We start from the raw sequence: 27,619 nt of genomic DNA, 5'->3' as shown, positions 1-27,619 counted from the left end.
CCGGTACTTCTGTGCATGCGCAGAATGCAGGTTGCGCGGCCTCTGCTCTGAATCCGGTACTTCTGTGCATGCGCAGAATGCAGGCTGTGCGGCCTCTGCTCTGAATCCGGTACTTCTGTGCATTCGCAGAAGCCAGGTGCGCGCAGGTACCAGGAGCTGAAGATCTCGGGGTTAAGCGGAACACAAGAGGCTACTAGAGCTCCGGCTACTCCACGCCCCAGTAGCCTCTTTAGATAATTTGAATATTTGGCAAAGTAAAGTTTATGAAAGTTATCGGCCACAGAAGAATTAGCCCTAAAAAGGGCTCTACGTCTATACATTAGAGGAACCTACCACTGGATCTACCTTAATAGGTAGATCCGTGGCGGTAGGTTTACTTTAAGCAAAACTTAGAAAATAGAAAGAAATGACTTGAGACGTTTGTGTGACATTTTTGAGACATTTGTAACAAAGAGACGAGGCGTTGGGACGTGTTCACACTGGTTTATTGAGATGAATCGCAGATCATCCTGATAAATGCAATCTAGGGCGGAAAATCCGGAATACAAAAAAATTCTACAAATCAATAGTAAAGCTCCTGTGTCTGTATTGCACATTGTAGTATCTCACAGTCCTAACACTCAACACTGACTATGACGTGACACGAGGGTTTACAAGATTGTCATAAAGGGTTAACATGAATGGAAACAAAACATCTGTACAAGGGACAAGACAGACACAATGACAACAAGAACAACATGGCCACCTGAGCATTGTCTGGGGGCTACACAGTAGACTATGCTGTAGTATGGGCTACTCAGGCCTCTGCAGGGGCGGGACTACCACCATGCACACAGCTCCGCCCCTGCTTAATAAAAGTCAATTACATAAAACTTAAAGCGGCTTCAAACACTTGACAAAATCAACTTGATATGGACACAAAATCAAGTTGATTTTCCTTATAAGCCTTGTGTAAGTGGATAAAATCCCCCAAATACCCTCCCCCTCACTATATAAAAGGTATCACACTGATGTATACTTCTTCTCTTGCCCCTTTGAGGGGAAACTGACTGGGTTTACTTCGAGATGCCCTTAAAAGGTGTCAACATTCTCTTTGTTGCAACAATTTTTACAAAAAAAAGTAACCATTGTAGAACAAATCTCTTAAGTTGTGTATGTAGCTCTTCCAAGGTTATAAATTGTAACCGTAAACTACATGTGGGTGGTGTCATCTGTATCTGCGGATGCGCATAGCTCTGCATGGGAGCTGTATACACATCAGAGAGCTTGAACCTTCACATCCAGACCCTTACTACCGCCCACCTTTCAATTCGGTGTTGATCATGGACCTCCATTGACTACTCACCCCATTACATTTATGTATCCACAGTTAACAAATGTCAATGAGGTCCCCACATTGGGGACCGCCCCCTCCCCCCAATTACTATAATGGAAGTCCAGGCTCCTGGTGGTCACACATCTCCACAGTCCCACTGGCTATGAATAAGGGGGGGAGGGTCAATGGGCCATTGCTTCATTACAGTCCCTACAGACCTACAGTGAGTAGTGGGGGTCCCTAAAGTCGGAACCCTCATCCCATGATACATTTATTTATCTTGGGCTTTACAGTCCCATATACATACTGTATATACTAGCATCTACCCTTACTCCATGATATTCATCTAAACCATATCTTACTAGTCAAGCCCATTGTAGTAGGCTCAACTACAAAACTATCTGTCCCCACATAACCCCCCCCCCCCCCATGCCTGCTCTGTATACCACTTGCTTACACCAAGACATCAAAAACTTACATCTTGCCCTCAAAACTGAGTTCTCCACTTAGACAACTTTCTAAGAACCCAACATGTGGAGGTCCAAGGCCAAGGAACATGTTTTTGACTTCCAGATCAGAGATCAATGATCGTTACGTGATCACCCCCCTATATACAGTACGGTAAAATGGGGGTGCAATGGGACATCTGCTTGGTAACTATGTCTTCAATCTATGATGACCAAACCAAAGATCTCCAAACCCGCCTCCTTCATCCATGTCTTTGATTTGAAGGAAATCCAGTGGGCTTTGGTTGTATAGATGGTCCAGTAAAGGGGTTGAAATTTTTTTCCCCTCCCCAGCCCTGCCCTGCCATCATTCCACTTTCAATATCATCTGAGTCCCTCATTGGTCTCTACTGTCTTGTCCCTCCAATCAATGAACACTCAGTCAATCAGTGGCCACAATGTTGATGCATCTCAGCCATTGGTTAGTTAAGTGGCACTTCCTGTGCACTGACAGGAAACAGGAAGTAGAAACCACCCCGAGGACCAGAGCAGCGCCAAAATGGGAATGATGGTGGATCAATGAGGGGAGTATTGCTTTTCAGGAACGCCCATCAAAAAGTGCAGAGGTGCTTTGATTTCTTTGTTGTGGGGTCGGGGGCCTCTGTTTCCCATAAGACAACTTAAGATTTTTTTGAAAATGATGTGGACATTAGAAGGTGGTTCTGATCATGTGATACTAAAATCAAGATATTTTTGGGGTTCATCACTGGCCAAGTGCCCCAGGAGGGGTATTTCACCCTCAATGACCTCCACTTAACCTGGCATGGAAAAGGGGGGGGGGGGTCCATCATATATTAGTGGGTTCCTCATTCATCATTGAACCTTCTAAGCTTCTCAAGACCATTACAAGGACTTTTTGGTTAAGCTGCATTAACACATTGATTGGCACTATGAGGCCTCTTTAAAGGGGTCTATTTAAAGGGGTGGCAGCGAAACGCGAGACCTCTTAAGTGGCAAAACACAAGACGGCGGACAAAAGGACCACAGAGAGCAGATCAACTTTTTTTTTTTTTTACATTTTTTTAACAGGTGATTATCTAATACTCTACTGAAAAAACTCTCTTATTGTTTGCATAAAATTCTCTAAGGTTTTTTCGTTTCTGCCTTTTTTTTTTTTTATATCGTGCACATAGAAAAATAATAGGCGGCTCTTCATCGTAGGACTATCATATAATAAAATAAATAAAACTTTCCAGTTCTAGTAATAAATTAGCTGCGTCATAGAATCAGCGCATCTCATGTCTAAAAGACTCAAACCCTAAAAAAAATTTAAAAAAAAAACACACTACAAGATGGGAACTGGTCTTTGTCCAGATCTTCTAGTTCTATTGTAAGCAGCAGCTGTTGGGGTTTGTGGTGTTTCGGTGCGGATTGTCGCACTCTACACGTTGCCTGAGTTAAATTACGCAACCTCCTAAAATAATTTTATTGTTAAAGAAATATTTTTTTTATAAATATTTAAATATATAAAAAAATTTTTAAATATCTGTTTTAAAGGGGTTTTCTGATTCTTAAAGGGACCTCTTTTTTTTTTTTTATTAACCATAGGACCTCTGCACGTGACTGAGAAGCCAATCCCGGTCTGAATGAGCATCAGACGACGTCTAAAACCAGGGATTGGCGTAGTCGTCAGGATGCACTTCCATGCAGATGGAACTGGAAGAGCCCAAGGACTGAGGGCTGACACTTTTCTCAGAATCAGAAAACCCCCTTTAATCTAAAGGGGTTCTCCATCTAAATTTTGTTTTACAAAATCCCTCAATATGTGATAGAAAACTCTTGAAGTGTTTTTCATTATTGGGGAGTTTTCTGGGCCCTTTGAGCCAATTGAAATAAAGACCTAAGACTGGTGGCAGGGATGAACCTAAACTCTTGAGCTCTCCAGTAGTCATATATCAGGTTATTTTGTAGTGTCTCACACCCATACTGACATTGGGATTTGGCTGCACCCCTGATGGTGCAGGTGGTGCTGCCTGAGGCAATAGGCTTAACTTGCCTCATGGCTGGGGCACCCCTGCTTGGTGGGGAAGAAAGAAGATAGAGATAATAAAGATCAACTTGACCCTCAGACTGGGTTTGGGCTTTAGCTAGAGAAGGATGGGGTGTTTGTTACACCCTCCATCTCCTTGACACAACTCCCTGTGACCACATTTGCTAATCATAAAGTTCCTCAGGGGAGGAGTCTTCCTGACAGAAATCAGGACAGGTATAATTTTTAGCTCTTCTGCAAAAAATTAAGACACCTTTGACATGTTCTGATGTACCAGCCTGTCTTACATGACCCTGCTCAAGTCTGGGTTGGCGCTGTGCCACCAAAATCCTTAGCTCAGAGCCAAAATGGCCTGGTGTGGGACAGAGAAGGGAAGGAGCCCAATAGTAAATATCAAAGAGGCTCTCTGGGCTGATGTTGGACTTTCATTTGAGTCAGAAGGATATGGTGTTTGGTAACCTCTCTAGACCTTTTACATAACTCTAGGGTTGTCTACTCATCTCCTGGTTTTCTATTGGGTGGTGAGGCTCCTCCCCTGAGGAACTTTATTATTAGCAAACATAAAGATGGGAGAACCCATGGCAAGCGCATAGTCTACATCTATACTACTGATGTCCTGTTCTGTTACAACCAGTCTACCTCCAATAGATTGGCACTGGGCCACCAAGATAAAAGATATGGCAGCAGTCACAGCCTATCCCTGCCTGACTGCGTTATTAATCAGATATTTCTCAGATCTAGCTGGAGAATCCCTTTAAATAAAAATTCTACAATCACAATCCAAACTATTTTAAAGTGGCAAGGACATTAATGACTCCGGCAGGACAGGGTGTCCCATGGCTAGCGGGCCAGCGTGGTGATCAGGCTGGCGCACATCTCGAAGAAATCCATGGTGTGACTACCTATCCGTGGACTGGCCATGGAGAAGGAGCCAGACATGGAGCCGTACATGGATCCGCTTTGGGAAGGGCATTCGGCGCTCACAGAATCTATGCTCAGTCGGGGTCGGTGCAGACCGGCTGCAGAACAAGAGCGCTGCGGAGTAGAGGAGCCGGACTTGTGCTCCATGACTTCATCTGCGGAGCAAAAGATGTGAGATGTCAGGGATGTAGAAGATCATCATCAAGGTCAAGAACCTGCTTGAAACCCTTTGTGCAAGATTTAGTTGGGTGTGATACATTCACCCAGATTATTGTGACTCTCCAGTAACCACCACTGTGGGGATATTCCTGAGAATACGGTCAGACCCGCTACCATAGGAACTGGTGTTAGGAACCTGCTGGACCCCAATGCTTTTAGCCCAAGATGTGGACTGATGGGATAGGTTTACTGGTCTTGATGTCTCCAGCTCCTTAGTATCGATGGTCCATACAGGAGCCACCCAGAGCCCTAGACACACACAAGGTCCTGGAGCCAAGCTGAGGCCTCCTAGGCACAAATCCACTTAGGTCCCCAGAAATGCCCCAGCAGGTGTATGAGCAGGTGCCGGCTACACACAGACATAGGAAAGGGGCCTCTACACAATTGCCTAGTGCCTAGAAATGTCTCTAACTAACAGGAAGAGCTCAGGACGTACCGTCGATGCTCTTGAAGTCCAGCAGATAACTGCGATTATCCACCTGGTAGAGCTGCAGACTCATCTTCACATAGTTTCCAGTCACAGGATTCTTCCGTCGTACCCGGAGATGATAAGGGTTAACCACCTGGGGAGAGGCACAACGTGAGGAACGGAAGGGCTTGGAAGCTCCCACAATGTCATCATTAGTGGACCATTGGGTGGGGGCTGCCTAGAAACAACAAAGGGGATAGGGGTCTAATGCTAAGTGTACACGTGGACCAGGTCACTATGTAATGCCCAGTACGGAGGGGGATATGGGTCTTATCGTAGGTGAACACAATGTAATGGAAGGGAATAGGGGTCTTACAGAAAGTGCACACATGGACCATGGGCATGTAATGGACGGTATGGAGGGTGATAGGGGTCCTGATGTAAGTGCACACATGGACACAATGTAATATACAGTATGTAGGGGGTTGGGAGTCTTATGGTAGGTGCACACATGCTGAGCTGGGTGACACAATGAAATGGAGAGGGTTAGGCATCTTAGGTAAGTGCACCCATGGACCAGGACTCAATGTAATAAAGAGTATGGCGGGGGTCAAGGGTCTCACGGTAGGTGCCCACCTCTACCAGGACTCAATGTAATGGAGAGGGTAAGTGATACATGCTCAGCTGGGAGACAATATAATGGAGGGGGACAGGTTTTATCTATGTCAGATGAAGCCCCATGTAAGTGGGTGGGCTCCTGCATTGCACTGGATAATGTTACCCTCAGAGGGTGTAATTTTCTTTGGGTTCCCCTAGGAAAGGTGATCAATATCAGATCAGACAGTAGAAGAGAACATTTGTGACTCAGAAGATGGGGACCCACAATGACATCCTCCATAAGCCAATATAGTTTAAAGTTACAGTAGAGCAGGGAGCAATAGACTCCTCGCTCCGCCATCATAGTGGAGCTAAGAATAAGGGACCCCCAGACAGAACTTTGCTATGGGCCCCAGAAATGCCATATCCCGTCATGTTCTCACCTTCCATTCAAAATCCAGCTGCTTCATTGCTCTGTACACCTCGGCCATGATGTCATGGGGTTTGCTCTGACTGCGGATCCCCAGGTGCCATTTGGCTTTCTTCACGGCCAGGGGCTTAGGTTTGGTGGTGTTGAGGGCATCTAGGGGGTTCCTGGCTTTAGGACTGTCAGCTATTAAAGGCGGCATCCGCTCTGGGTGAGGTTTGACCCCTGGATGCATGTGCATTTCATCCATGAAGGATCCAGTGGGTGGACTGGAGGCGAGGTAGAACTCACTGGCCTGGTTCATGATCCTGCGGTTGTCTATGATGAGGTGGTACGCCACTGCCAGCTGGTCCTGGGGGTCTCCGCTGTACAGGCTGTTCATGAACTCAGACTCCGTGCACTCAAATTTTTCACAAACTTCTTTGACGGCTTCATCATCAATAACGTTGGCGTCATACGATGGGTCTTCGGGGAACAGGTAGCTGGGAAGGTCCTGCTTAAACCACTCGTGTTCTCTGAGGGACAAACAAGACATGGTCAACAGAGTGAAATATTAATTCTGGACCCTCAGGTGGGGATGGACTCATTGACTAAAATCATGGGAATCCACCCAAAAATATCACTGAAACAAGTCAATAGAGCCTAACCATCCCAATGACTACTGGAAGAGAATTATTCAACCCAACCACAACCAGTAGATAAACCTTTACCTCCTCCCATTGGCACCAGGTGCCATCATTCCAGGATTCCCATCATCTAATAGGAGCAGTAGTTGGAGATAAGGACAACAATAGCCAGTGACTTGTGGACATTATAGGTAGTTGGTGGATAAGACCCAATAACCCCAACCACCACCACCAAGATATGTTATACCCAACATCGAAGGTCTCATGGGCATCCAATCATTGGTAATGATGTCACACTGTTGATGAGGTGCTTACCAACAGCTCTCGGATACTCTTTAAAAGGCTTCACTAACTCAAGATGATGTCACAGTCCTGGCACAATGACCTCATAAAGCTTAGATCTTCAGTCAATAGATAATGTACCGTATATACGCGACTATAAGATAATGTACCGTATATACGCGACTATAAGATAATGTACCGTATATACGAGAGTATAAGCCGAGACCCCTAATTTTTACGGAAAAAAATGGAAAAACCTATTGACTCGAGTATGAGCCGAGGGTGGGAAATGCATTGGTCACAGCCCCCCCAGTATATAGCCTGCCAGTCCCCTGGATTATATAGCCAGCCAGTCCCCTGGAGTATATAGCCAGCCAGTCCCCTGGAGTATATAGCCAGCCAGTCCCCTGGAGTATATAGCCAGCCAGTCCCCTGGAGTATATAGCCAGCCAGTCCCCTGGAGTATATAGCCTGCCAGTCCCCTGGAGTATATAGCTAGCAAGTCCCCAGTAGTATATTGCCTGCCAGTCCCCTGGAGTATATAGCCAGCCCCTGTCGTATATAGCCTGCCAGCCCCCTCGAGTATATAGCCTGCCAGCCCCCTCGAGTATATAGCCTGCCAGCCCCCTCGAGTATATAGCCTGCCAGCGCCCTCGAGTATATAGCCTGCCAGCGCCCTCAAGTATATAGCCTGCCGGCCCTCCCGGTCCGTCGCAGGCACCATGACATCAGCCGCAAGCTGACATCATAGTCTGTGCCGATGCGGCTGACGTCACGAAGACTGTGACGGACCAGGACCTGATGTCGGAGCCGTGATGGATGCCGGGGAGCGTCAGAAGGTGAGTTCACTTTTAGTTTTTTTCCTTGACTCGAGTACAAGCCGAGTTAGGGTTTTACAGCACATTTTTTGTGCTGAAAAACTAGGCTTATACTCAAGTATATATGGTAATAGGTTTCTACAACTTCCCACAGGCACAAAAATAAATGAACCTCATCTGGAAGCCATTGAGAAGACAACACAAGCACCAGAAGATCAACGCTCTACCTCATTGGCACAAGATTCAATCATTCATCCAGAATTATTCATTCATCTTAAGTAGGACCAGTAGGAGGGAGTTGAGGAACAACCTTACTTCATGGTCAGGCATCTTTGCCTTGTAGAACTTTTCAGTAGGTAGCAGACAAGACCCCATAACCCCAACTACCACTCCCTTCCATGGTGTACAGTAGTACTACCCCTGGCTTTGAAGGACTCATGGATGCTCAATCGTTTCATGATAATGAATTGGTTTGATGACATCACAAGGTCCATGCCAAACAAAAATACAACTCACACCACTCTTACATGAGCTTGTTTATTACATCACACTGTCACCGTGCCATCAATGACATCATGAAGTATTCGAGAAGATAGAAGACAGGACCTTCCAACACCCACCACTACCATGACACTTGAGCCGATGATGTCATAGTGCCCTCTCCGTGACATGTGAGCCGATGATGTCATAGCGCCCTCTCCGTGACATGTGAGCCGATGATGTCATAGCGCCCTCTCCGTGACATGTGAGCCGATGATGTCATAGCGCCCTCTCCGTGACATGTGAGCCGATGATGTCATAGCGCCCTCTCCGTGACATGTGAGCCGATGATGTCATAGCGCCCTCTCCACGACATGTGAACCGATGATGTCATAGCGCCCTCTCCGCGACATGTGAGCCGATGATGTCATAGCGCCCTCTCCGTGACATGTGAGCCGATGATGTCATAGCGCCCTCTCCGTGACATGTGAGCCGATGATGTCATAGCGCCCTCTCCGTGACATGTGAGCCGATGATGTCATAGCACCCTCTCCGTGACATGTGAGCCGATGATGTCATAGCGCCCTCTCCACGACATGTGAGCCGATGATGTCATAGCGCCCTCTCGGTGACATGTGAGCCGATGATGTCATAGCGCCCTCTCCGTGACATGTGAGCCGATGATGTCATAGCACCCTCTCCGTGACATGTGAGCCGATGATGTCATAGCACCCTCTCCGTGACATGTGAGCCGATGATGTCATAGCGCCCTCTCCGTGACATGTGAGCCGATGATGTCATAGCGCCCTCTCCGTGACATGTGAGCCGATGATGTCATAGCGCCCTCTCCGTGACATGTGAGCCGATGATGTCATAGCGCCCTCTCCGTGACATGTGAGCCGATGATGTCATAGCGCCCTCTCCACGACATGTGAACCGATGATGTCATAGCGCCCTCTCCGCGACATGTGAGCCGATGATGTCATAGCGCCCTCTCCGTGACATGTGAGCCGATGATGTCATAGCGCCCTCTCCGTGACATGTGAGCCGATGATGTCATAGCGCCCTCTCCGTGACATGTGAGCCGATGATGTCATAGCACCCTCTCCGTGACATGTGAGCCGATGATGTCATAGCGCCCTCTCCACGACATGTGAGCCGATGATGTCATAGCGCCCTCTCGGTGACATGTGAGCCGATGATGTCATAGCGCCCTCTCCGTGACATGTGAGCCGATGATGTCATAGCACCCTCTCCGTGACATGTGAGCCGATGATGTCATAGCACCCTCTCCGTGACATGTGAGCCGATGATGTCATAGCGCCCTCTCCGTGACATGTGAGCCGATGATGTCATAGCGCCCTCTCCGTGACATGTGAGCCGATGATGTTATAGCGCCCTCTCCGCGACATGTGAACCGATGATGTCATAGCGCCCTCTCCGCGACATGTGAGCCGATGATGTCATAGCGCCCTCTCCGTGACATGTGAGCCGATGATGTCATAGCGCCCTCTCCGTGACATGTGAGCCGATGATGTCATAGCGCCCTCTCCGTGACATGTGAGCCGATGATGTCATAGCACCCTCTCCGTGACATGTGAGCCGATGATGTCATAGCGCCCTCTCCACGACATGTGAGCCGATGATGTCATAGCGCCCTCTCGGTGACATGTGAGCCGATGATGTCATAGCGCCCTCTCCGTGACATGTGAGCCGATGATGTCATAGCACCCTCTCCGTGACATGTGAGCCGATGATGTCATAGCACCCTCTCCGTGACATGTGAGCCGATGATGTCATAGCGCCCTCTCCGTGACATGTGAGCCGATGATGTCATAGCGCCCTCTCCGTGACATGTGAGCCGATGATGTCATAGCGCCCTCTCCGTGACATGTGACTGGGGAGCACTTAGTATGACTGTGTTCCAGACGGGTGCTCTACAGAATTTCAACAATAACGTCAAACACCCCCCCCCCCCCCCACCTCAATTGAGAGGAGTCATTAACCCGGACGCCTGACAGGTCACCAGCGCATTTCATACACCGACTTAATTGAATTTGCTAAACCCTGTTCTGTAATCCGTCACACGATCAAAAACAAGTGAAGGGGCGCGGGGACAAGAGAAGAACAAACATCCCGGTCCCCAAGGCTGCGAGAAATCCCTTCCTGGGGGCCCCCAGCGCAGAACAAACTCCCGAGACGCGTTTCTGGCATGTGATTCAGGATGTGGGAGATTACCCATAATCCCCTCTTTCACGCTATAATACATTTTGCTATGGTTACAATGAACTTGTCATAACACAACTTAGCGTTAAGCCCCTGACATCCCTCCGTCAGTGGAGCCGGTGCCACCGCGCTGCCGCAAGGGTCGGGGACGGGTCACGCCGCTCCGTGTTAAACGTTTGCTTGGAGAAGTCGTTCAGCCTCTGCGAATGTTTGATGTTTCCTTCCTAAGTGATTCTGAAAAAACACTAAATCCTCTTATCTTACTGCTCCGCACAGATGTGGGACTATAAATCCCAGCATGGCCAATGCAGTGAGGTCAATTACTGGCAGAGTAGATGCTACTCCACTTCGGCCAACCTTACTTGTTAGAAGGTCCCCAAGACTGCTGGACCTCCAGCGATCAGATCCAATTGTGGAGTCAGTGTTTTGTTTCCCCCCCGCAGGTGATATAAAGTATTACACTGTCTCCATGAACATCAATGTGACTCTGGGAAGAAGACCTCCCGCTCTACTAACCCGTAAGTCACTAATTGTTTTCTAGAATAGACATTCCCTTTAAACAAAAAAACTTTTCTTGGATGAGATAATATGGAGAGAGACAGAGAAATACAGGCAGAGAAAGAGACAGTCATACAGAGAGACAGTCAGACAGAGACAAACAGAGAGAGGAAAGTAAGAGTTCTCCTTACATAGACTGATAATTGAGGCCCCCATGTAGTTGTGTGGAGTCTTATAGCCATGGATGCTCCACTAGGGGGATGCTGGGAAAATATGAAAAGTTTTCCAGGTTGGGAGAAGGAAAACTACGCCTCTTCTAGCTCTTTGTTAGGCAGCTCCCTTGACATCAAGCATGATGCGGGATTAAAACCAAAGCAGTACATACAGAGAGAGACATACAGATACAAACAGAGAGAGAGAGAGACAAAGAGAGACGGAAAGAGACAGACAGACAGAAACATACAGAGAGAGACAGAGAAAGACAGAGAGACAGAAAGAGACAGACAGACAGAGACAGAAAGACAAAGACAGAGAGACAGAAAGACAAAGAGAGACAGAAAGAGACATAAAGAAAGAAACAGAGAGAGAGACAAAGAGACAGACAGAGATAGAGACAGAGAGACAAAGAGAGACAGAAAGAAAGACACAGAGAGAGAGAAAGAAAGAAACATACAGAGAGAGACAGAGAAAGACAGAGACAAAGAGCGACAGACAGAGACAGAAAGAGACAGACAGACAGACAGAAAGACAGAGACCGAGAGACAGAAAGACAAAGAGAGACAGAAAGAGACATAAAGAAAGAAACAGAGAGAGAGACAGAGACAAAGAGAGACAGAAAGACAGAGACAGAGAGACAAAGAGAGACAGAAAGAAAGAAAGACAGAGAGAGAGAGAGACAGGGACAAAGAGAGACAGAAAGAGACAGACAGAGACAGAAAGAAAGACACATACAGAGAGAGACCGAAACAAACAGAGAGAGAGAGAGACAGAAAGAAAGACGCATACAGAGAGAAAGCTAGATAGAGATAGATGATAGAGATGACTGCAGTGCATCAGTGACTTTACCTTATATCTTTGATGGTGGCGCGTTTGAGGGGGTCCACCTGCAGCATGTGCATCAGTAATGAGGCCACCGAGCGGTTCAGGTACTCGGGGATGTAGAATACTCCACCGCGGATCTTCTTGAACAGGGTCGGGACGTGTTCATCGTCGAAAGGCAAAGTCCCACACAGCAGGGCATAGAGGATGACGCCGCAGCTCCAGATGTCCACCTCCGGTCCTGCGTAGAGTCTACAGGATGAGATACGGGAAGTTATAGCTATAGAGGGATGTATGGAGGGTTAGGCCGGGGTCAGGGTCCTATAAGTTACCTTCCAGATATGACTTCAGGGGCTGCATAGTTTGGGGAACCGCAACTCGTGCGTAGGAACTCTCCATCCGACATCATGTTAGACAGACCTGTACATGAGGAAAGGGAACCTGTCAGCAGGTCTGACCATACAGATAGCAGTCAGTGCTATGCATTGTCCCTGGAGAGATGTGTAATCAGACCTTTGTGTATGTTGTTAGTAGCAGCAGGACTGTGATATATGGATTTATACCCCAGGATTGTAGCTTCTCCATGTGCACTGGGGGTGTATCCTCACACTGCTGTGCTCTGTGCTCCCTGCAGCCAGTGTTATGTATTGTCCCTGGAGAGATGTGTAATCAGACCTTTGTGTATGTCATTAGTAGCAGCAGGACTGTGATATATGGATTTATACCCCAGGATTGTAGTTTCTCCCTGTGCACTGGGGGTGTGTCCTCACACTGCTGTGCTCTCTGTAGAGAATGTTATGTAATTCTGTGGAAAGATGGATAACCATACCTCCCAATACTGTTATCTGTCAATACTGTTATCTGTCAATACTGTTATTAGTAGCAACTTTGTAATATGGATTTATATTTCAGGATTGTAGTGTGTCCTCACACTGCTGTGCTCTGTGCATTCATCTGCTCAATAGTAGCAGGCAATACTCTAGCAGTCACCAGTGGGGCTGTGGAACAGTTCAATGCAGAGAGCCAAGAGCACAGCAGTGTGAGGACACCCCACCTTATGATCCCGGAATGTGAGGCAGTTGTAGAAGGTTGGGATGTTAGTTTGTTGCAATGTGTCAGTTCTGGGTTTTGCATAGACTTTGATGACCCCTGGGGGTTCCTGGGGGCTGCATTACTACATGGATAATATGAAGACCTCAGATGATAATCTCACTGCACAGATTCTTAAAGGGACGGTCCACCTCTGACCATTATCTGCCTGTATGAGTAGATTGTCAGTGGAAACCATCAGCAAGCAGCTGCTGACAGACCTGTCATCGTTATTATGGATCTCAGGTTTAATCCCCGGATTATGGAAAGTTCCGAATACTAAATCATTTCCATAGTTTTCTGGCCCCAAAAAGTCACATTGTTACATTCATCTGCATCGGATGCAATGTTAACAAACCCTCAGCTGTGAGCACAACCAAATATTGCATAGATTATAGTGAATCTTCTCATGTACCTTCTGAAGCTCACAGACCTAGCACAGCTGAGGTTTTGGTACAATCGCACCTCCTCAGATGACCTCATGCATCAGAACTATAGATTCATATATCTTGGCTGTGATACATTGTAGCAAACAATCAGGACAGGTGAGAGATTTGTGCTGAGGTCACAAGGATCTAGGCTGGATACAACTGTAACAAACTGTCAGCTGTGAGCAGACACAGATTATGGCACAAATCTACACTTACTCAGAACAGAGGCGTAAAATTATCCACCAGAGGCATCTACTAGTCACTAGGAGTCCAGCAGCTCACAGAGCCAACACAGCTGAGGTTTTGTTCCAGTTGCATCCAGCTTAGATAATCTCATGTAAAGAGAACCCAACACAGCTGAGGTTTTGTTCCAGTTGCATCCAGCTTAGATAATCTCATGTAAAGAGGACCCGACACAGCTGAGGTTTTGTTCCAGTTGCATCCAGCTTAGATAATCTCATGTAAAGAGGACCCAACATAGCTGAGGTTTTGTTCCAGTTTCATCCATTTTAGTTAATCCCATGGAACTACAATTTTGTATATTTAATTGTTCCTACCAGAACAAGTGAGAGAATTCTTCTTGTGATTTAAACTGGGTGCAATTGTAACAGACCCTCAGCTGTGTACAGAGCTAGGAATTTCATCCCCTGACAGCAAGCAGAACTTTTCATGATAAACTGATGAAACATTAAGACCCTTTGGTCCACATTTATCAGAACTCGTGCAGTCTGTACACTGACTGCGACCATGACACAAAACTGGCGCAAACGCTTTAATAAATGTGACCCTTTGTGCGCCGGATCCTCCATGCTGACGCCCTTCGGGGTGACCTGCCTGCTGGCCGCATTCCTGGGAGGCTTGCGGAGTCACATACCAAAGTCAGCGATCTTGGCGTTCATGTGTGCGTCCAGTAACACGTTCTCCGGTTTCAGATCCCGATGGACCACCATGTGTCTGTGACAGTAATCCACAGCCGACAGGATCTGCTGGAAGAGGCGCCGCGCCTCCGCCTCTTCTACCTACAAGGAGGGATCACAGCTGTGAAGGGGTTAATGCATCAATGAGCCCCAAGACAAACCCCAAAGCGAAAGTGGAGAATAGGGGAGCGGCCAGAGCCGAACACACGGAGAAGGGGAGGAGCAAAATAAAGTAGTAATAATCTGCTAAAACACTCTGTGCTGCTGTGAGCAGCCTCCTTGAGAAGAGCAATGACTGCCTCCTGTAACACTCTGTGCTGCTGTGGACTGCTCTATAACAACTCACATGTCTCCATCATGTCCCTGTCCTCACACTCCTGCACAAAGGGTAAAAGTCCCTTCCACAAAATCCGCGCACTCCCCTCCTGTAACACTCTGTGCTGCTGTGAGCCCCCTATTCCGTTACTTTTTAGCCTCCCAGTTGTCTTCATTCCTTCATTTCATGTCACTTCCCCTTTCTCCAGTAACATGATGGCACAGTCCTCTCCCAAAAATACTCTGTGTTGCTGGTGACCCCTTCCTGGTGACCTCCATGTCGTCATGTACAACCTGTCCCCAATAAGTCCATGTCCCCCGTGTGTTAGACTTACCCGCCCGTGCTTACAGATATAGTCAAACAGCTCCCCGCCAGGTACGTACTCCATCACCATGAAGAAGTCTGTGGGCGTGCTGATCACCTGGTACCTGCAAGAGGAGACACTGGGTTATGGGGTCCGGGACGGCAAGGGTTAAAAGTGACCACTATTATATAGCAACATTTTGTGTAAATACTATTCGATTGGCAACAAGAAGCCACATGTGATGTGGCCACAGGAGAAGTGTCCACTATTCATTCCACAAGTTTTGTTTATTTGGATCCAAAGGGAAAAATAAAGTTCATCGAAAAAAACAGGGAAAGACATTACCCACAGTGTGTAAGGAAATCTGTGAAAAGTGGAGGAGGAAGTGTCATAGTTTTGGGAATGTCCTTTGCAGTAGGAGTTTGACCTCTCATACAGCCACATTTAGTGAATACAAAAACCTTCCTCGGGTTCATCGATCAATCAGCAGAAATTTTAACACAGTAAAACGGTAAAACAGGTCCTTTAGCTAGAACAATACATGTTACACTATAGTGTGCGATACTATACATGTTACACTATAGTGTGCTATACTATACATGTTACACTATAGTGTGCGATACTATACATGTTACACTATAGTGTAGATACTATACATGTTACACTATAGTGTGTGATACTATACATGTTACACTATAGTGTGCGATACTATACATGTTACACTATAGTGTGTGATACTATACATGTTACACTATAGTGTGCGATACTATACATGTTACACTATAGTGTGCTATACTATACATGTTACACTATAGTGTGCGATACTATACATGTTACACTATAGTGTAGATACTATACATGTTACACTATAGTGTGCGATACTATACATGTTACACTATAGTGTAGATACTATACATGTTACACTATAGTGTGTGATACTATACATGTTACACTATAGTGTGTGATACTATACATGTTACACTATAGTGTGTGATACTATACATGTTACACTATAGTGTGTGATACTATACATGTTACACTATAGTGTGTGATACTATACATGTTACACTATAGTGTGTGATACTATACATGTTACACTATAGTGTGTGATACTATACATGTTACACTATAGTGTGTGATACTATACATGTTACACTATAGTGTGTGATACTATACATGTTACACTATAGTGTGTGATACTATACATGTTACACTATAGTGTGCGATACTATACATGTTACACTATAGTGTGTGATACTATACATGTTACACTATAGTGTGCGATACTATACATGTTACACTATAGTGTGTGATACTATACATGTTACACTATAGTGTGTGATACTATACATGTTACACTATAGTGTGTGATACTATACATGTTACACTATAGTGTGCGATACTATACATGTTACACTATAGTGTGTGATACTATACATGTTACACTATAGTGTGCGATACTATACATGTTACACTATAGTGTGCGATACTATACATGTTACACTATAGTGTGTGATACTATACATGTTACACTATAGTGTAGATACTATACATGTTACACTATAGTGTGTGATACTATACATGTTACACTATAGTGTGTGATACTATACATGTTACACTATAGTGTGCGATACTATACATGTTACACTATAGTGTGCGATACTATACATGTTACACTATAGTGTGCGATACTATACATGTTACACTATAGTGTGTGATACTATACATGTTACACTATAGTGTGTGATACTATACATGTTACACTATAGTGTGCGATACTATACATGTTACACTATAGTGTGTGATACTATACATGTTACACTATAGTGTGTGATACTATACATGTTACACTATAGTGTGTGATACTATACATGTTACACTATAGTGTGTGATACTATACATGTTACACTATAGTGTGTGATACTATACATGTTACACTATAGTGTGTGATACTATACATGTTACACTATAGTGTGTGATACTATACATGTTACACTATAGTGTAGATACTATACATGTTACACTATAGTGTGTGATACTATACATGTTACACTATAGTGTGTGATACTATACATGTTACACTATAGTGTGTGATACTATACATGTTACACTATAGTGTGTGATACTATACATGTTACACTATAGTGTGCGATACTATACATGTTACACTATAGTGTGTGATACTATACATGTTACACTATAGTGTAGATACTATACATGTTACACTATAGTGTGCGATACTATACATGTTACACTATAGTGTAGATACTATACATGTTACACTATAGTGTGCGATACTATACATGTTACACTATAGTGTGTGATACTATACATGTTACACTATAGTGTGTGATACTATACATGTTACACTATAGTGTAGATACTATACATGTTACACTATAGTGTGTGATACTATACATGTTACACTATAGTGTGTGATACTATACATGTTACACTATAGTGTGTGATACTATACATGTTACACTATAGTGTGTGATACTATACATGTTACACTATAGTGTGTGATACTATACATGTTACACTATAGTGTAGATACTATACATGTTACACTATAGTGTGCGATACTATACATGTTACACTATAGTGTGCGATACTATACATGTTACACTATAGTGTGTGATACTATACATGTTACACTATAGTGTAGATACTATACATGTTACACTATAGTGTGTGATACTATACATGTTACACTATAGTGTGCGATACTATACATGTTACACTATAGTGTGCGATACTATACATGTTACACTATAGTGTGCGATACTATACATGTTACACTATAGTGTGTGATACTATACATGTTACACTATAGTGTGTGATACTATACATGTTACACTATAGTGTGCGATACTATACATGTTACACTATAGTGTGTGATACTATACATGTTACACTATAGTGTGTGATACTATACATGTTACACTATAGTGTGTGATACTATACATGTTACACTATAGTGTGTGATACTATACATGTTACACTATAGTGTGTGATACTATACATGTTACACTATAGTGTGTGATACTATACATGTTACACTATAGTGTAGATACTATACATGTTACACTATAGTGTGTGATACTATACATGTTACACTATAGTGTGTGATACTATACATGTTACACTATAGTGTGTGGTACTATACATGTTACACTATAGTGTGTGATACTATACATGTTACACTATAGTGTGCGATACTATACATGTTACACTATAGTGTGTGATACTATACATGTTACACTATAGTGTAGATACTATACATGTTACACTATAGTGTGCGATACTATACATGTTACACTATAGTGTAGATACTATACATGTTACACTATAGTGTGCGATACTATACATGTTACACTATAGTGTGTGATACTATACATGTTACACTATAGTGTGTGATACTATACATGTTACACTATAGTGTAGATACTATACATGTTACACTATAGTGTGTGATACTATACATGTTACACTATAGTGTGTGATACTATACATGTTACACTATAGTGTGTGATACTATACATGTTACACTATAGTGTGTGATACTATACATGTTACACTATAGTGTGTGATACTATACATGTTACACTATAGTGTGCGATACTATACATGTTACACTATAGTGTAGATACTATACATGTTACACTATAGTGTGTGATACTATACATGTTACACTATAGTGTAGATACTATACATGTTACACTATAGTGTGTGATACTATACATGTTACACTATAGTGTGCGATACTATACATGTTACACTATAGTGTAGATACTATACATGTTACACTATAGTGTAGATACTATACATGTTACACTATTGTGTGTGATACTATACATGTTACACTATAGTGTGTGATACTATACATGTTACACTATAGTGTAGATACTATACATGTTACACTATAGTGTGTGATACTATACATGTTACACTATAGTGTGTGATACTATACATGTTACACTATAGTGTGCGATACTATACATGTTACACTATAGTGTAGATACTATACATGTTACACTATAGTGTAGATACTATACATGTTACACTATTGTGTGTGATACTATACATGTTACACTATAGTGTGTGATACTATACATGTTACACTATAGTGTAGATACTATACATGTTACACTATAGTGTGTGATACTATACATGTTACACTATAGTGTGTGATACTATACATGTTACACTATAGTGTGTGATACTATACATGTTACACTATAGTGTGTGATACTATACATGTTACACTATAGTGTGTGATACTATACATGTTACACTATAGTGTGTGATACTATACATGTTACACTATGGTGTATGATACTATACATGTTACACTATAGTGTGCGATACTATACATATTACACTATAGTGTGCGATACTATACATGTTACACTATAGTGTGCGATACTATACATGTTACACTATAGTGTGTGATACTATACATGTTACACTATAGTGTAGATACTATACATGTTACACTATTGTGTGTGATACTATACATGTTACACTATAGTGTGTGATACTATACATGTTACACTATAGTGTGCGATACTATACATGTTACACTATAGTGTAGATACTATACATGTTACACTATAGTGTAGATACTATACATGTTACACTATTGTGTGTGATACTATACATGTTACACTATAGTGTGTGATACTATACATGTTACACTATAGTGTGTGATACTATACATGTTACACTATAGTGTGTGATACTATACATGTTACACTATAGTGTAGATACTACAATGTGGACTCCTTGGTGTGTATTTCCCTATGACCTGTCCCATTGTTACATGATAGCCCCGGAGATACAATGTATCCATAGAGTTCCTGCTGGGAGCTCACAGCCTCAGATACAGCACAATAGCCGCAGCGATGAGACGTATCTAAGCACTGGATCGGATTTCCTAATATGAAGTCTGTTTCCTCCCAGAATAATACAAGGAAACACTTCAGACTTCCAGGATTTCTGATATTCCTTATAATTAGATGCGGAGCGGCAGATCCACACGGGACACGTATGCTTATAGTCTCTGAGCGAGGACACGTGAGACACGAAGGTCACAACATGATGTTTATATACAAAGCGCTGCAGGAGATGGAGGAGGAGGCCACAATGACCACACAGAGGATGGTGCCAGCTTTCCCAAGGTCCTGAATGACCACACAGAGGATGGTGCCAGCTTTCCCAAGGTCCTGAATGACCACACAGAGGATGGTGCCAGCTTTCTCAAGGTCCTGAATGACCACACAGAGGATGGTGCCAGCTTTCCCAAGGTCCTGAATGACCACACAGAGGATGGTGCCAGCTTTCCCAAGGTCCTGAATGACCACACAGAGGATGGTGCCAGCTTTCCCAAGGTCCTGAATGACCACACAGAGGATGGTGCCAGCTTTCCCAAGGTCCTGAATGACCACACAGAGGATGGTGCCAGCTTTCCCAAGGTCCTGAATGACCACACAGAGGATGGTGCCAGCTTTCCCAAGGTCCTGAATGACCACACAGAGGATGGTGCCAGCTTTCCCAAGGTCCTGAATGACCACACAGAGGATGGTGCCAGCTTTCCCAAGGTCCTGAATGACCACACAGAGGATGGTGCCAGCGCTTATACTGTAATATTATATCCTAATGTCTATTTATGGGAACCTGTCAGCAGGTCTGACCATTCAGACTGTGTTATGTACTGTCCCTGGAGTATTGACTACATGAACGACACCACAAAAGCTGTAGCAAGTTTCTGGGAGAATACTGCAGCACTCACTCAGAGCAAAGGAGAGAAGCAGTTGAATGCAGTGAGCACAGCAGTGTGATGCAGGATCATATCTTGGTTAATCCCTGTGCTGAGCGGTTTTGCTGTTAAAACAGATATAAGATTATGATAATGAAGTTCTGTCACTTCTATGGCTGGTTCAGCGCTTCTCCTAGTAGGTGAGTTATTCTCTGCAGGGTGATGTAATCCCTGGGTTGTGCCTGAAGGCAGAATAATCAATTGCTGCACTATCCCCCAGCTGCTGTGTATGAGCGATCCAGCTTAGGTTGATTAGTCATGTCTTAACTAGGCTCCATGTGTAATTACAAGCTCGGTGTCTAATGTGTTGATCTAGGCAGACAGCCGGACCCAGCTTTCCCAAGGCCCTGAATGTTATAATTGTTTTTTCAGCAAAACCACTCAGCTCAGGGATTAACCAAGATATGATCCTGCATCAGTGTAGCTTCAGCAGTCTCAAGGTAGGTTTGCTTCATAATGCATCAAATCAAATGGTAGGTTTGCCTTTAAATCCATTCACAGTCCTGCTGCAACTAACAACATCAACAGAGGTCTGATTATACATCTCTACAGGGACAATAATAATGGCTGCAGAGAGCACAGAGCACAGCAGTGTGAGGTCACACCCCGAGTGCACTTGGAGAAACTCCAATCCTGGAATATAAATCCATATATCACAGTCCTGCTGCTACTAACAACATACACTAAGGTCTGATTACACATCTCTCCAGGGACAATGCAAAACACTGGCTGCATATAGGAGTGATGACATGTGCCCAGTGATGGGAGGGGTAATTCTCAAATGCAGCTTTGGGTGTGACTGGAGTAAAGCGTGATGTAAAGGATGAGGTAAGTAAACCCTATAGTGGAAGCTTCTCCCTTATGATGAGGAGTAATGGATCAGACACTTACAGCTTAATAATGTGGGGATGACGGAAAAGCTTCAGGTTCTGGATCTCCCGCTTTATTTTTCCGGCTACATCCAGACTCCGAATCTTCTGTCTGTTTAAGATCTTCACCGCGACTTTGTGTCCAGTCAGCTGGTGCTCCCCAACTACAATGATACAACAAGACGCACATTAGTATCTCCATTAGTGTATACATTGTATTATACTGTGCACTGGGGGCGTGTCCTCACACTGCTGTGCTCATAGCTCTCTGCATTTAGCTGCCTCCAGACACTTCCTCAGGCTCCGAGCCTGGATTTTCTATGCTTTTGCCTGAATACTACAGAAGTCACAAACATCTAAGGGGAAAAGATATGGAGTAATTTAATTCAGAGAGCACAGAGCACAGCAGTGTTAGGAACCTCCCACAGTGCACTTAGAGAAGCTACAATCCTGGAAAATAAATCCATATATCACAGTCCTGCTGCTACTAACAATATACCCAAAGATCTGATTACACATCTCTCCAAGGATAATGCCTAATATTTGCTGCTGAGAGCACAAATGTATCTAATAGTGAAAATTGTAGAACAGAAGGTAAAAAGAAGATGCCGGACCAGTAACATCTGACGTATAAAGCAAAAAATAACAGAAATTATAGAGTAGCACAAAAGTCACCGGTCATAAAGCAAAGCAGCTGCCATCACTACAAGGGAAAGGCTGGGGGCTCAAACAGTGCACCCTGAAACCTGAATAATGCAGAGATGCACTCACTATTCTGCTGCTGGTGCAGTCACTGTGTACATACATGACATTACTTATCCTGTACTGATCCTGAGTTACATCCTGTATTATACCCCAGAGCTGCACTCACTATTCTGCTGCTGGTGCAGTCACTGTGTACATACATGGCATTACTTATCCTGTACTGATCCTGAGTTACATCCTGTATTATACCCCAGAGCTACACTCACTATTCTGCTGCTGGTGCAGTCACTGTGTACATACATGGCATTACTTATCCTGTACTGATCCTGAGTTACATCCTGTATTATACCCCAGAGCTGCACTCACTATTCTGCTGCTGGTGCAGTCACTGTGTACATACATGACATTACTTATCCTGTACTGATCCTGCGTTACATCCTGTATTATACTCCAGAGCTGCACTCATTATTCTGCTGCTGGTGCAGTCACTGTGTACATACATGACATTACTTATCCTGTACTGATCCTGAGTTACATCCTGTATTATACCCCAGAGCTGCACTCATTATTCTGCTGCTGGTGCAGTCACTGTGTACATACATGAAATTACTTATCCTGTACTGATCCTGAGTTACATCCAGTATTATATCCCAGAGCTGCACTCACTATTCTGCTGCTGGTACAGTCACTGTGTACATACATGACATTACTTATCCTGTACTGATCCTGAGTTACATCCTGTATTATACTCCAGAGCTGCACTCACTATTCTGCTGCTGGTGCAGTCACTGTGTACATACATGACATTACTTATCCTGTACTGATGCTGAGTTACATCCTGTATTATACTCCAGAGCTGCACTCACTATTCTGCTGCTGGTGCAGTCACTGTGTACATACATGACATTACTTATCCTGTACTGATCCTGAGTTACATCCTGTATTATACTTCGGAGCTGCACTCACTATTCTGCTGCTGGTGCAGTCACTGTGTACATACATGACATTACTTATCCTGTACTGATCCTGAGTTACATCCTGTATTATACCCCAGAGCTGCACTCACTATTCTGCTGCTGGTGCAGTTACTGTGTACATACATGACATTACTTATCCTTTAGTGATCCTGAGTTACATCCTGTATTATACTCCAGAGCTGCACTCACTATTCTGCTGCTGGTGCAGTCACTGTGTACATACATGAAATTACTTATCCTGTACTGATCCGGAGTTACATCCTGTATTATACCCCAGAGCTGCACTCACTATTCTGCTGCTGGTGCAGTCACTGTGTACATACATGACATTACTTATCCTGTACTGATCCTGAGTTACATCCTGTATTATACTCCAGAGCTGCACTCACTATTCTGCTGCTGGTGCAGTCACTGTGTACATCCATGACATTACTTATCCTGTACTGATCCTGAGTTACATCCTGTATTATACCCCAGAGCTACACTCACTATTCTGCTGCTGGTGCAGTCACTGTGTACATACATGACATTACTTATCCTGTACTTATCCTGAGTTACATCCTGTATTATACCCCAGAGCTGCACTCACTATTCTGCTGCTGGTGCAGTCACTGTGTACATACATGACATTACTTATCCTGTACTGATCCTGGGTTACATCCTGTATTATACTCCAGAGCTGCACTCACTATTCTGCTGCTGGTGCAGTCACTGTGTACATACATGACATTACTTATCCTGTACTGATCCTGAGTTACATCCTGTATTATACCCCAGAGCTGCACTCACTATTCTGCTGCTGGTGCAGTCACTGTGTACATGTATGACATTACTTATCCTGTACTGATCCTGAGTTACATCCTGTATTATACTCCAGAGCTGCACTCACTATTCTGCTGCTGGTGCAGTCACTGTGTACATACATGACATTACTTATCCTGTACTGATCCTGAGTTACATCCTGTATTATACTCCAGAGCTGCACTCACTATTCTGCTGCTGGTGCAGTCACTGTGTACATACATGACATTACTTATCCTGTACTGATCCTGAGTTACATCCTGTATTATACCCCAGAGCTGCACTCACTATTCTGCTGCTGGTGCAGTCACTGTGTACATGTATGACATTACTTATCCTGTACTGATCCTGAGTTACATCCTGTATTATACTCCAGAGCTGCACTCACTATTCTGCTGCTGGTGCAGTCACTGTGTACATACATGACATTACTTATCCTGTACTGATCCTGAGTTACATCCTGTATTATACTCCAGAGCTGCACTCACTATTCTGCTGCTGGTGCAGTCACTGTGTACATACATGACATTACTTATCCTGTACTGATCCTGAGTTACATCCTGTATTATACCCCAGAGCTACACTCACTATTCTGCTGCTGGTGCAGTCACTGTGTACATGTATGACTATACTTCTGTGCCTGTGGAGCCCTGTACAGATGTGGGATCCTCCTGTCAGTCATACAGGTTATTCCCTATGGGATATAGAGGGGGATCCCTGGATATTTATATAAGCAGTTACAAAGATTAGTGGGTTGTAACAACATTTACTGTAGTAGAATCCCCCCCCCCCTCCTACCTTACCGGGGGGTCACAGCACAGATGGAGGGATCACCTGTCAATCATCTGCTTCTAAAGAGCCTCTGGATATTTATGTAACTGGTGGGAGTGCGCCCCTGCCCCATGTACACAAGACCCTCACCTGGGAAGACCCTCTGTTTAACCCTATAATGCACTGACAACATTGTAATAGCAGGGAGGTGACTCTAGAGGGTGATTGAGGTAGATACTTAGTATCCAGTGGCAGGTATGTAGTAACATACCCACCTACACAAGGCACAGTAGCCATCATCTGTACATCATCGATATGTTGATCATGCAGAACCTTCATCATCCATAATACAATCACTATAGTAATGAAGGTATAGAATCAATGTTACACAGTGTTAGGCTATACAGCTCATCACCCAGCAGGGGTTAGGGGTCACTGGGGATCTATTATATACCAGTTACAATCATACATAACCTCCCTCACCATCCATACTGACATCACTAGGCACAACATAGTGCCAGGGTTTGCAAGGTGTAGAAGGTGTACAGTGCATCATCTTATATGGAGATACAATCACACATAACCTTCATCATCCATTTCAACATCACTAGACACAGTATAGTGCAATGGTGGCGAACCTATGGCACGGCTGCCAGAGGTGGCACTCAGAGCCATTTCTGTGAACACTCAGGACAGAGTTCACCAAACAGGACCAAATCTTCCTGCTGTCCCAGGCAACTTAAGAGATGCGGCTCTCAGTGCTACTTTAAAGCAACACTTCATTGGATGTTTGGAACTGCAGGTAAAGGTGTGGACTGAACTGCAATATCTTTGCAGGTCCTCCTGCTAGACCCACCATTCTTCCTGTACAGACAGAGACCCTGGAGAGAAGAAACTATGATGGTCTGAATTTGCCCTCCTTCTTGTATTGCTGGCTTCAGGGGCCGATACGATTGAAAGATGTGGAAGAACAGATTGCTATAAGTTACTGCTTAAAATTCCATGTTGGCACTTCACGGTAAATAAATGGATTTTGGATGTAGTTTGGGCACTCGGTCTCTAAAAGGTTCACCATCACTGGTATAGTGTCATAACCCAACACATAACCTCCCCCATCATCCATGTGACCGAATATCTCTACCACTAATAATCATACATAACTATTATCATTACCATCCATAGTACAATCACACATATACAATCATCATCCATACAGCAGTCAGTGGGCGCAGAATAATGTATACAGTGTATATATGTAAAGCAGACATAGGAGGTTGATCAATCATCATCCATCCCTCCATCACTACATACAACATGGTATAACCTCATTTATCCTCCATAATATTAGTTATATATTTACTAGATAGTATGTCAGGAGTTTGGGGTCACTGATACAGTTACAATGCATCATCCATACAGCCATCAGTATAGTATCCAGAGTATAGTGCCAGGGTATACATTATATCATCTACGAGGAGGCCCTGCACCCCCTTATTACAGGCCGAGTATCTGCAGCAAGTGCCCCTGAGAACTGTGATAAGAGGTGCGCAGCAGCTGCGGTTCCACCTGCTTTTATCCCTGGAGCCTGTGGTAAGAGGTGCGCAGCAGCTGCGGCTCCTCCCGATTGTATTCCTGGAGCCGGTGGTAAGAGGAGCGCAGCAGCTGCGGCTCCTCCCGGTTATATCCCCGGAGCCGGTGGTAAGAGATGCGCAGCAGCTGCGGCTCCTCCCGGTTATATCCCCGGAGCCGGTGGTAAGAGATGCGCAGCAGCTGCGGCTCCTCCCGGTTATATCCCCGGAACCGGTGGTAAGAGATGCGCAGCAGCTGCGGCTCCTCCCGGTTATATCCCCGGAGCCGGTGGTAAGAGATGCGCAGCAGCTGCGGCTCCTCCCGGATGTATCCCCGGAGCCGGGGGTAAGAGGTGCGCAGCAGCCGTGGCTCCTGGTTACAATGTATCTCCCTATTCTCAGAGTCGGTTACGTAATGAGCGGCGCAGCCCGGAGACCCCCCAGACCCCCAGACAGAAGGAACCTGCACTCAGCTCTTCACTTTGCCGAAGGTGCCGACCCCCAGCGTGTCCCCCAGGACGTAGTGTCCGATCTTCACCCTTCCATCGTGCTTCTGTCTCTCAGCCATCTTTACATACTCGTACCCACAATGCAGCGGGAGAGGCTGTGCCAGGAGAGGAGGCTGTGCCCAGGGGGAGAGGCTGTGCCCAGGAGAAGAGGCTGTGCCCAGGAGAAGAGGCTGTGCTCAGGGGGAAAGG

At 44.5% G+C, this 27,619-nt stretch overlaps 1 protein-coding gene across 4 annotated transcripts; it reads right to left on the bottom strand.

Annotated features, from left to right (window-relative positions):
• Positions 1–468: 468 nt before the first annotated feature.
• PRKAA2 (protein kinase AMP-activated catalytic subunit alpha 2) lies at positions 469–27,619 on the bottom strand. Of its 4 annotated transcripts, none has more exons than XM_072128387.1 (9): positions 27,396–27,619; positions 22,122–22,263; positions 15,440–15,533; positions 14,747–14,891; positions 12,685–12,772; positions 12,380–12,604; positions 6,401–6,899; positions 5,388–5,514; positions 469–4,887 (listed from the first exon to the last, which is right to left on the bottom strand). In XM_072128387.1, the coding sequence occupies exons 1-9, from the start codon at positions 27,487–27,489 to the stop codon at positions 4,652–4,654; spliced, it is 1,650 nt and encodes a 549-aa protein (XP_071984488.1). In that variant the 5' UTR covers positions 27,490–27,619; the 3' UTR covers positions 469–4,651. The 4 variants fall into 4 exon arrangements, with proteins under 4 accessions (XP_071984488.1, XP_071984490.1, XP_071984491.1 ...); XM_072128389.1 differs by having other exon boundaries at positions 27,385–27,605; XM_072128390.1 differs by lacking the exon at positions 27,396–27,619 and adding an exon at positions 26,920–26,938.

This window comes from Engystomops pustulosus, chromosome 10 (assembly GCF_040894005.1).
Source record: "Engystomops pustulosus chromosome 10, aEngPut4.maternal, whole genome shotgun sequence".
In the NCBI taxonomy this organism is placed as follows: domain Eukaryota; kingdom Metazoa; phylum Chordata; class Amphibia; order Anura; family Leptodactylidae; genus Engystomops; species Engystomops pustulosus.
The sequence above is the reverse complement of the archived record's forward strand: the minus strand, read 5'-3'. Positions and strand labels throughout refer to the sequence as shown.

Bases quoted from the DNA above. Each gene is read 5' to 3' on its own strand.
- PRKAA2 (XM_072128387.1), bottom strand. From the start codon at position 27,489: ATGGCTGAGAGACAGAAGCACGATGGAAGGGTGAAGATCGGACACTAC. The intron at 22,264-27,395 runs GCTGAGTGCAGG...GTATCATTGTAG, and splicing joins CACCTTCGGCAAAGTGAAGA to TTGGGGAGCACCAGCTGACT. The intron at 12,773-14,746 runs GTATGTGACTCC...CCTCATGTACAG, and splicing joins CGCCAAGATCGCTGACTTTG to GTCTGTCTAACATGATGTCG.